This window comes from Homalodisca vitripennis, chromosome 2 (genome assembly GCF_021130785.1).
Source record: "Homalodisca vitripennis isolate AUS2020 chromosome 2, UT_GWSS_2.1, whole genome shotgun sequence".
NCBI lineage: Eukaryota > Metazoa > Arthropoda > Insecta > Hemiptera > Cicadellidae > Homalodisca > Homalodisca vitripennis.
In genome coordinates this window covers 101,348,046-101,360,143 of record NC_060208.1, presented here as the reverse complement: position 1 = coordinate 101,360,143, position 12,098 = coordinate 101,348,046, and the positions used below count along the sequence as shown (strand labels likewise).

The 12,098-nt window shown below is 31.4% G+C and overlaps 1 protein-coding gene across 1 annotated transcript; it reads right to left on the bottom strand.

The window, feature by feature from the left end:
- Nucleotides 1–537: 537 nt before the first annotated feature.
- Nucleotides 538–11,299, bottom strand: LOC124354459 (zinc finger protein 90-like). The gene is made up of 2 exons (XM_046804918.1): nucleotides 11,143–11,299; nucleotides 538–2,036 (listed from the first exon to the last, which is right to left on the bottom strand). Exon 2 carries the CDS (start codon nucleotides 1,977–1,979, stop codon nucleotides 996–998), a length of 984 nt encoding a protein of 327 aa, XP_046660874.1. The 5' UTR covers nucleotides 1,980–2,036; nucleotides 11,143–11,299; the 3' UTR covers nucleotides 538–995.
- Between the last annotated feature and the right edge of the window lie 799 nt (nucleotides 11,300–12,098).

The following is a 12,098-nucleotide window of genomic DNA, read 5'->3' as shown; positions in this document are numbered from 1 at the left end:
TCAGCAATGTTTCCCCAGCAACCAATCAGAATACAACTAAAATATTTAAAAAAATATAGAATGTCAAGCTGTGCAGGATGCGTGTGGATGAGTAAAGTAAAATCATTATTATTCAGCACTGCTGGCCATCCGATCTGAGATAACATTTATGTTATTAAGCTTATAAAGTTTGTGGAGAAATGGCAGTGGCCACCAGTACTGACCACCAGAGTGTGAAGAGCTAAATCCTATAATTGGTAAGGATATAGATTGGTAAGTGGTAGCCTATATAATTCAGAAAAACCCTGTATATTATCTTAGTTGTACATAATCACTTTTGTACATCAGCAAGTTAATTTTACTATGTATTATTTTATTGAATGTAAATGTGTAATGAACAGTTTTCAGTTTGATTTGGAAAGATTTTTTTAAAGGCAACTTGCAAGTTATACACCTATTTTTCTCTATATAGCTTACTTCATAATATTTTATGTGCATTGGTAACTGCTTTTATTTTAAACTTTTGATATGGGGTTAACCAAATAAATGTCCATAGAACCATTTTGAAAACAATTACTTTAATTGATTCTAAACTTTACAAAGAGAAAACAATAGATAATTTTGTATTTGTTTATGAAAAAACAAATAACTCAATAACTTTCAATAATTAACAAAATGTAATCTTTGGATATCACAAGACAAGTAGTCAACAATAATAATAATTAACGGTTGGTCTTAAATAAAATGTCATATGATAGATTGTTCCCTTTTGAAAACATAACCTACATAAATATTTGTAATGAATAACAACAGTTAAAACTTTATTAATTAAATAAATAAGAAGTACAGCTAATCTGATAAGTAGAATAATTTATAGTCACATTAAATTAAGATCTTAATAAGTATTGTGAATTTATGACATGATTAATATTATTCATTCAAATTATTTAAAAAGAAGACAGTCTAAAACACTGAAAATGATTGAGCCAATACAATGTTAAAGAGGAAACAATTTCTCAGTGGTTAAATCGTGCAATATGCCTTTTTAAATGTCCAATCTGTTTAAAACTAAAGTCACATCGTGCACACTTGTATTTGCGGTTACCTTCATGTGTCAAAACATGCATTTTCAGTATCACTTTTTTCTCACAAGAAAAATCACACTGTGAACACTTTAAAGATTCCCGACAATGTATCCGCATGTGTTTTGCTAGAGATTCTCTCTTCATAAATATTTTCTGACAAAGAGTGCACTTAAAAGAACGTTTTTCTACTTCCTTCCTCACTTCTGCCTTCTTCTCATGTCGCACCATATGCCTCACAAGATACCTTTGAGTAGGAAACTCTTTTTTGCAAGTTGGACATTTAAAGCATTTCTCCTTTGAGTGTACTGGCAGATGAGCCAAAAGAAATCTTTGTTTTTTGAAATTCCTTTTACACAACGCACACGGATGTATGTGTTCTTGTGTTTCATGCAATTTGAAAATAGTGTCATTTTCAAAATTCAGCTGACAATGTTGACACCAGTGGGTTTTTTCGAGCTCTTCAGGGTGGCAATCTGCATTATGGATCTGTAACTGTGTTTTAGTGCCAAAAAACAAACAATAACTGCATTTATATTCATGTTCACTTCTTTGTGATGAAGTGACATCGGTTTCATCCTCTATTTGACTCTCACAGAATTCCAGAGGATGATGGTCATCAGCCCAGTCAATTTCTTGTTCCACTTCTTCATCTTCACTGTTTACAGGTTCTTCATCTTTAATCTTCTGAGGTTCTTCTCTATTCTCACTTGTTTTAGAATCCTCCTCAGGGTAAAGTGAACTTTCATGGTCCCCTAGTGAAACACCATAGGCTCGCTTCAAGTTACAAAGTTCCAAATCCAAAGAGAATGCCCTAACTTTAGTCTCTGATAAAGAGATTCTACAATCTTGCAGTCCAGATGGAAACTGGTTGTTGGCATCTTGTTGACCATTCACCTTTTTACTACTGTAATCCATCACCTTTCAATAACTAGCCAAATCATTGACCAATTTCCATGTTGCTTGTGTTATAACCTAAAATCAAAAACAGATTGTATTAGTTGGTAGAAATATTATTTTAAATACAATAAATCTGTGAGATTAAATTGCTGACAAAAATATTTTGCTTTTTTCAAAGCCTTATTAAAAACCATAATTGTATAGTGATACAGTTGCTGAGCCAATAAATAAGTTACACACAGCATATATAAAAAACTCTCCATTTCGTTTTTGTTACCATAAACAAAAATTAATGCTAGAAGTAAATAAATAAAAACTCAGACAGGGGAGTGATAATGGTTAAACCAACAAATTCATATCATTCAATATGAACCACAAGTAATCATTATTTTGTGTTGTTAAAAATGTGACAGATAATATAAAACGGAATGAGAACAATTCTCAATAAATTTCATAGAGAAAACAGCACAGAAAAACCTAACCAGTTTATTATTTAAATTTATTACCCAATAGATTTAATATTTAACTACATTGATAACTAATTTTCATTCCATCCCTCCTCTATATATATATTCAGTATAAATTCAATTCAACACATTTATTCACAGATTACTTAAACCCTTAGTCATGTTTTATGTGATCCCCTGTTTACAAAGGACTCACGGCAAGTCTGTTTATCGAGGCATTTTTAATACAGTATTTATTGACAACCAAGAACAGCTCATTACAGAATCTGTACATTATTACACTTAGAAAAACATGCTGAGTATTTTGACATAAGATACTAGAGGTTCACATAAACAAACTACTATACAGCAAATTATAAACTTTAGTAAAAATCACAATCAATCGTCGTTTATCATCATGTTCATGTCATTATCATCAATACCGATCATTATAGTACGTCATATTCTGGCTTTATTACTGAAGTTGAATATTTTTACTGAAGTTTGATGGTGGTACCTTGTTCTACATCTCTTCAGTTAGAAACTAGTTATCTGTTTTCTTTTCCTCCTACTGATTTGTCACGTGAACTACAGATTTATTTTACAACATAGTTAGCAAGTTTTTATTTTGGCAAAAGGCTCATGTACAAGTCTTTAAGTTTTTCGCTGTTCACAGGGTATTTATAACATTTCCTGTTAAAGAAATTGTATCATGTAAAACTTTCAGAAATTCTACATTATTTAATATTATAATCTGATAGGTGTTTGTTTTAATTTTTTTCTATGTAATGTATGTAATATGTAAGTTGTATAATTTGTAAGTTTAATGTATAATGTTTTATGTATAATTTTACGTAAAATTTAAGCTGAGAAGAAACATTACAGTCAAACTATGTAAAAATGTATATATTAACGGGCCCAATTCTATCACTGGGCAAAATTGGCACTTGCCTAGGGGCACAAGGATTTTGGGGCTACTCCTTTCGAACCAAAATCACCCCAAAAAACCCATTAAACCACATTGAAGGATAAAATAAAATTTTTTAAATACTGTTTTTTATCTCCCTTAAGTAGTTCAACTTCAGACTCAGACATCAAGTTACAAGAAAATGTTCAACAATCATCCTTATTCACCTCAAGTGATTCACCTCAACATAATATTGTCTTGTGCAGATTCAATCCCTCCAGAATAAGAGCCTAATATTGATATTTTAAAAACCAAAATTGATGAAAACTTACATTTTCATCTAGATGACCAGCAAGATAGAATATAAAATATGATGTGAACGTGTAAAAAGTAGTTAAATCTAATGTTAAACAAAACAACAGTAGATTTTTCTACATCTGAACATTGTTATAAAAATGTTAAAACCATTCACCATTAAAACCAGGTTTTCTGTAAATTTATTTTCCGGTCTACTTCCAAATGGTGAGGATTTCAAAATGGACTGGCTGCTGTACTCTAAATCTACAGACTGTGTATTCTGTGTACCTTGCCTGTTTTTTCAATCTGAAAATATATGTTCGCCTTTCTCCCAAGGTTTCAATGATTCTTATGAGTCAGTCAAGCTGTATGAACAATCAAATGATCATCATAAAGTACATTATGTGTAAATGTACATAAGTCTATATATCTCAAGAAAAAATCGATTCTATAGAGTGCTTACACAACATGAAAAGAAGCAAAGTATTGGAGAGATGTGCTAACTAGAGTGGTAAGTATTGTAAAATTTTTGGCAGTCAGAGTTCTCCCGCTTTGTGGTGATAACCAAAGGTCTATGTCTAATGGTCTCTATAATAGAATAATTCCTTGGATGCCTTAACTTATTAGCGAGTTTGACCCATTCTTATCTCAACATTAGGCTATCTAAGGCAATAAAGGCAAAAGGTAATGTATCATATTTGTCATCTGATATTTATGGTGAATTTATATCTAACATCGTAAGCAACCAAGTACTCCATAAAATTATCAAAGAAGCTATCTATTGCTCTCTTATCATTGACTCTACTCTAAACTCATCGCACAAATACCAATTAGTGGTTGTACTGCAATGTGTATCAATGTCAGATGTCAATGCCTGTGAATGCCTTATAAGATTGATACACTCATTGAATCTCGAAGGTGTCTATGCAGTTTGAAAAGCCTGTGCAGAAGCAGTTATTTTGTTCACCATTGTACAATCTCTCTACACAATTCTTTCATCATCTACACATGCTAAAAAGATATGTAAAAAAATATGCAATGAGAGAAATAAGCAGAACAAAAACAGGACATTGACGTTACAGTCTATGAGCGAAAGAAGATGATCTGCCAGGGCTGATGCTCTTTGTGTGTTAGATACAAGTCACAATTAAATCAAACTTGCACTAGATGACTTGGACAACGGCAACACTAACAATCCATATACAATTGACAGCTCAAGATTTCAGAAAAACAATGGATAATTTCCCAACAATTCTGATGAAAGTGATTTGGAATGATGTATTGCAAAGAGTGAACAACGCAAGTGAACATTTTCAAAAAGAACTGAACTTGCTTGGTGCCGCTAAAGAGCTACAGAAACTATCTATGTTTTTGAAGGAGAAAACTAGTAATTTTGGTGACTATGACGTTATAGCTTTGAAGGTAGCTGGGTTAAATGAATCCTCATATGACAGATCAAGAAAAAGTATTATATTTTCAGATGAAAAGAGGGATAGAGAATATGAAAGCATGCATCCCAGAGACAGATTTTGATCTAGAGTGTTCAGGCCCATTCCAGACCATCTAGTACAGCTTGATAAAAGAAAAGACAACTACAAGAAACTCAATGATTGATTTGAAAATTGTAGTCTTTCAGTGAAAAGCAGAATGAAGATATAAAGACACAAAATCAAAGGGTGGCTCAATGTTACTCTAATGATATTTATGAGGATAATTCTGTGCAAGAGTGTTTACATTTTAAATTTTACATGAAAGCTGAGAAAATCAAAAGAATCAGGGAGTGCTATCCATATGTTAAAAAACACAGCTTAGAAAGTACATTCCCCAACTTGGAGACAGATAACCGGATTTACTTTGACAAACTGCATAGCTGGAAAGAGCTTTTTGGCCTTAAAGAGAATCAAATCTGAAAAAGATCTACAATGGAACATGAGAAGCCGAACAGCTAGATGTTGTTATGTGACACTACACTCAAAATTGACAGCAAAGATTAGAAATAATCTAATGCACTAATGTAATTAGGATTTTAGAATCAGGACTAGGGTAGAGAATTTTAAGTGGCTCAGTGAAAAAGTGAACAAGCAGTTAAATGAGTACATATGGAAGATTTTCTGTTAATAGGATAATTACTAAATATATTAAGGGTGGGTGGGTGATCTGTGATAACACAAAAAGGTCTTCAGATTTTATTTACAGCTGCCAGTTGCCAGTCTGGGACACAGTCGGTCCATAGGTGGTGGATAACGGAAAGACTCCCCAAAATAAGATGGAGTTAAGGGAGAAACCCCCTCCAAACCAAACTGGTAAAGATTAATGAGTGTGGCAGGAGGATGACACATATGTTCCATTTGCCCATAAGCACTTCGACAGTTAAAAACTGGCCTGTATTTTAACGACTATAAATGTAGCAAACTTTTTATTACGTGCTCAATAAATTTGGAATTTGTTTTATGGAATTATATTGCAATATTTTAAAGTAAAACTTATGAACTTAGCAAAGGAAATTAAATAAAATATATTAATTTATTCAGTAAAACCATCATGGCTAATATGGTCCAGCTCTTTTCCTTCAAATTTCAATGTATACATAATATTATGATCATAATGTATGGTATGATTTGAATTTTGCAACACAATGCATGCTTATTGATAATTTGGTAGACTTTTAATAATTTTAAAAATTTACTTTTAGTATACAAAACTATATAAATTTGTTTGTGATTCTAATAAATACATGCTTTTGCTATATTGTCTAATAAATTTTACATACAGTAATTTTTACTATTTTTTTCAAAGGACTAAACTTGAAATTTTAATTCAATGATAAACTTTTTATATTCTACACATAAAAGAAGTGCCTAAACGTTACAAATAACTATGATTACGATTTAAAATTAAAAGAATTTCCTTGTGAATAAAAATTTATACAGCATTAAGTGGAAGTATGAAAGCTATATTTTTATGAATTTTTCAAATATATCTGGCAAAGGTGCCGAAATGCCTTGCCACTATAGGGGCTCACCATTGCCAGTTTTAGGGTTAAATTACATGATATGTACAATAAATTTTAGTGAGTTTTAAAGGGCATAAGTCATCACTTATGTGATTGAGTGAGATGTATTTAGTTAACACAACAATTAAATAATCATATTTCTCTTTTTATTCAAGTTATATTTTATTAAATTTGTAAAAAATTTTAAATTCGTTAAAAATTAAATAATGATTATATTGCATTGCATAATTATACCCTATAAAATATATCATTTATGAACATAAATGTTAAACATATTCTCATTTTTACAGGTTTATTATTTACACTTTTAAAACAATTCTTCAAAACAAGACTTATTACAAGCACACAAAAAATTCAATAAACAAAATTTTTAACTCTTCAAATATAGCTAAAACAACCAGAAACTTTTAATTCAACAGTAATATAATCTTCACATAACATTGTGTAACAGGAATTATGAGAATATTAATCCAGCGAAATTTATTGAATTTTTCCATAACTCCTTTATATATATATATATATATATATATATATATATATATATATATATATATATATACAAATAATAATTTTTAATTTAGTCCAGTGACTAAAAAATAATTAGTAAAGGTTATTCTCCACTTTGAAAATAAATATTTTGCTGAGTTAATTAAATTCCATTGTAGTAATTAAAAATTCAAGATTTCTCAAAAAGCCTTTAACATATTTAATGACCTCTTCCCTTTATCAGGTCACTTTTCAGCAAAACTAAAAATATCAGAAGTAATTCCAATATTTAAAAAAAGATAATGCTGAATATGTCACTACAGGCCAATCTCAAGTGTCCCTTCTTTTTCAAAGACCTTTTATCATATTGCCTACAATAAACTCCTTCACTTTTTAGAATCCAATAAATTACTAGATCAAGACCAGCATGGGTTTTAGGCAGGCAAATCCACTATTACTGTTGGTACCAAATTTATTTCAAATACCATAAATTCAGTTGATACAAGAAAAAAAGTTGTGTCTTCTAAAATCTGTCATGTGCCTTTGATAAGTGTGCCACAAATTGTTAATAAATAAACTGAAAGACCTAAATGGAAACACAATTTTATGAAAATAATCATGTAAAAAAGTAATCCTGCAAGAATAACAAAACATACCCATCTCAGCAAACAAAATTTGTTTGTATGCGGATACACTAATATGATAGTGATAGGTACCAGATACCAGAGATTTCTGCCTATATTATTGATAATGAATTATCAAACTTTTTAAATGACCACTTATTGTTTGAATTGTTACTGGATTTGAATTTATTGCTGAATTCAACTTTAATTACAAACAAATTAATTACAAACTTCAATTTTTAAATACAACTTTATAACATTCTCCCCAAAAATAGACACAAAACTGAACCAACAATCACTGAGAAATTGGCAATGATCTCATAGTACAACACAATTGAAAAACATGTCTAGGGTTAACCACAGATGAAAATGTATCTTAGAATACAAATGTTGACAATGTATGAAACAAAATATCATTCGGAATCTATGCTTTACACCACACGTCAAAGTGTGTGACTTAAACACTCTAAGAAAAATCAATTAAGCATCAATTCACTCACACCTAGCATGCTGAATTAGTAACTTATGGTGCATCATCACAACAAAATTTAGATAAAATATTAATAACGCAAAAACAAGCAATTCTAATTAAATAGAATTTAAACAGTGTCTATGTAAACAGTAAAACATGTAAAAAGAAATTCTGATCTATCTTTAGCAATTCTTCATAATAGGAATAAAATTGGTACTGATGTACACAATCTGACATTTTATGAGATGTTATGAGTAAGTTGTATGGGGAAAAAATTAGTTATTTACCTATGAAATAAAACAAAAATAGCTATAACAAATTTGAAATAAGAATTAAAGAATATCTATAAAACAAAAACTTTATTCTATTAATGAATTAGTAAGTAATACATTCAGCAATTTTAAGTATTGATAAAGTAAATAATATTAATTTTAGTTCTTAGAATACCATAGGTTTAGATGCCTGCACTACTTATCATTTGGCGCTGTTCATATACATGTAACATACGTAAAGTTAATGGCATAAAGATGTTTGTACCCCTCAAGGTTTTTAAAAAGTTTTCATATTATATTATTTAATGTTTAGTATGGAAGAGAAATAAAACTGGACCTATAAACTGGGATATTATTAATATGTTTGTAATAGTGAGATCAAATCACACCTGTTATTATAAAATTATATCACTCCTCTATTAATTTGAACTGCTAAAATTTTGTTTGTTTCCTACTTTAGTTTTGTAACTATACATTCACAAACTGTCAGAATGTGACTACATTTTTTACAAGAGTTTTTTTATTACTTTTTTGAGCCATTTACGTAACCGTTTTATATATATATATGCTGATGGCAACAAACAAATATCATCCCTCAAAGTAGAATCTATCATTAACTATCAAATTCTAGAAGGAGTCTAGGTATTACTGCTAGCTAGGAAAAGCAACTCGACAAAGCATAATCAAATACTGTAAATTCACCTAACCATAACTTGCTACTATCTTGCAATAAAAGTGATTCCAGTTCTAATGTTCAAAACTTTGTCATTTTCTGAACCTTTTTATTGCTTTTTCAGGAGGACGATTGCAATCGGTTAATGCAAACAAATTTGACCAAACTATTCAATTTATATTTCTGATCAGCCCCTCTAGAATTTGATATTTTACTGATAGGTACTATCTCGAGGGATGTTTTTCTTTCGTCGACATCAGCGCGGACTTCGACAGCACCTTCGGCCGGAGGCACTCGCATTTTGGGTGGCGAAATGTGATCAAGAATAAAAACAAGTTTTGAGTGTTTTTTCAATAAAGAGTTTAGTTTTAGTTTGGTAATGTTTATTGTTGTTGAATTTTTGGGTAAATCTTAAGCTCAGCGACTACCGCTCCAATCGCCGTAATTTTTTGCATACTAACACAGGTTAACGTAATTTCACCGAAAACAATAGTCCCGATTATCGCTAACATATAAAAACCAGTTTTTCGGCAGTAAAATGTTGGCAATACAAAACACATAAATAACGAGATTTTCGACTAACAAACTAAAAACAATGGCCGACCATGGTCGTTTTGATGAGTTTACAGTAGTCACGTGACAAACAGGAAAGTTTCCGATTGGCCGGGCGGGTCACGTGACCTATAGGACGGCTTCGATTGACCGCCAGATGTAAACAAACAAACCCACATGGACAAGGAATAATTAGTGAAGTTATTGACATGGCGTGCGATGGTTCTTGTCACACGCTAAAAAGACCCTAGCTTGCGTATTTAAAACTCAGATCACGCGATGCTTGCCCACTGCGCAGCGCTTTGCGCTGCTTGCTCTTTTAGAAAAAAAAATTAACTTGAGCTTGCAAAGTCCAAGCCCAGATCACGCCATGACTGCTTACACACACAAAACTCAGACAGAACTAACGCAGGTTTCATTACAAGCAAAAGGTAACCGGCGCGCGTTTATCACTGATAAGATAAGACGAGTTTATACTAGAAGTAGTACCTGGACTACTGCCCTACGAACTAATAATACCAAAAAAAACGAATAAATGCGATGTCAGTCAGGTTTTTTTAAATTTTATTTTTTCCGACATTTTTTTTTGGGGGGGGAGTAAACGGCTATGGCGATAATCGGGATTATTTTTTCGGTGAAATTACGTTAACCTGTGTTAGTATGCAAAAAATTACGGCGATTGGAGCGGTAGTCGCTGAGCTTAAGATTTACCAATTTTTGTGTTTGGAGAAATGTAGAGGTAAACACGGAAGTACAACAAAGCGACGCACCAGCTGAACGGGCGGCGAGACTCTGCAATCACGTTATCTACTACACCGCTCGACTTTGACCTCTGTCTGAGGATGGGGAGGGGGTTTGCGATAAGACAATTCCTGTTTTATATTGACGAAATATTGTTCTACGCTAATCTAGTAATCAGTAAAAGCAAAATGTCGAATAACGATTCATGTCTGGGTGTGGTCGGTATAATCCCAAAGTACCTATAGTTTGGTTCAGAAGAACGAGCAGACTAGCATGCTTAATAGCGTTTAAATTATGAATGACAACTTCGCTGCTTCACTGATTATAATAGTAATTTGAGCCTAAATGTATTTAAATTAAAGTCGCCCATAAGGATCATGGAAATCAGTAGAAATTTGCTATTCTTCTCTTTGACCACAAAAAGATAGCCCCCATAGTGTTATGTGGCATAATCTCATTAACTATAGTGGGCCTAACTATATTTAAACTTTTACTGGACCATAGAAAAGATGGGTGATTAAATTTGCAGGTTCATTCTTCTTCACATCGTTAATGGCTCCAAAAACTTAAATTCAATAGCAATACACTGAATGAAAGATACTGGAAAACACTACATTATTAATTGTTTGGTATGAAGGTTATATTTACAAAACTTCCAAACATTACATTATTAACAACTGGTAAAAGTCACAAACTTACGTTGAATATTTTATGCAACACGTCATCTCACAGATCAAATTAATATTACTTATATTGAGTATTCAAACTGATTTTGTCAAATATGTTTTATTTACAAAAATAACCTGCAACTGAACATAATAGTGAATCAGAAGACGGGTAGCAGACCAACTTTGCACTTCAGTAGTAGGAAAAACAACGCAAGCAGAAGTATCAGATATAAAAGGCATAGACTAATGTAAAACGAAATGTCTATATATAAAAGGTAAATCTCTCAATCACATCCACTAATTCTCCAACTACCTGATATCTCAGAATTTGAAATTTGGCTCACATGTTCCTCACGACTTAAACATTAAAATTAAATTATTTTCAAGAAAATGAATCATCCATAGGGTTGGAATGGTGTAACCATTAAAACTTTATTCTGTTTCCCATCTCCCGATTTCCTAGAAAGATCAAATTTTACACATACGTCTCCTCTCTCATAGCAAGCAATTAAAAAATGTTTCATGAATATCAACTACCCATAGGAGTTAAAATGGGTTTGCGATTGTTAGAAGAACAATTTGCATAATTACTACATCATATAACATATTTACTATGGTTATGTTTTTCCAACATTCTACGAAGATTAAATTTGATACACACTTTTTTATGGCATAAATTAGATAAACAATAGCATTTTTATAAAGATAAATCATCAAAGTGGGATGAAATGGGGTTTAAATCCCAATAAGACGTACGGTATATGTTATCTTTCAACTTCTTACTATCTTAGAAAGATTAAATTTCGTACAAACATGCATCGTCTAAATCGAAAACTAAAGCATTAGAATAGAATAGAATTGTATATCGTCATTAGACAGATTTACTTGTAATAGACATGGTCATGGAAATGTGTATATGTATATACAGTCTATTTCTATAACTTAGGGGAAATAGACCTATTCTATAGCATTTATATCTTTTTCTAA

Excerpts from the sequence above, each read along its gene's own strand:
- LOC124354459 (XM_046804918.1), bottom strand. The coding sequence starts at position 1,979 with ATGGATTACAGTAGTAAAAAGGTGAATGGTCAACAAGATGCCAACAAC.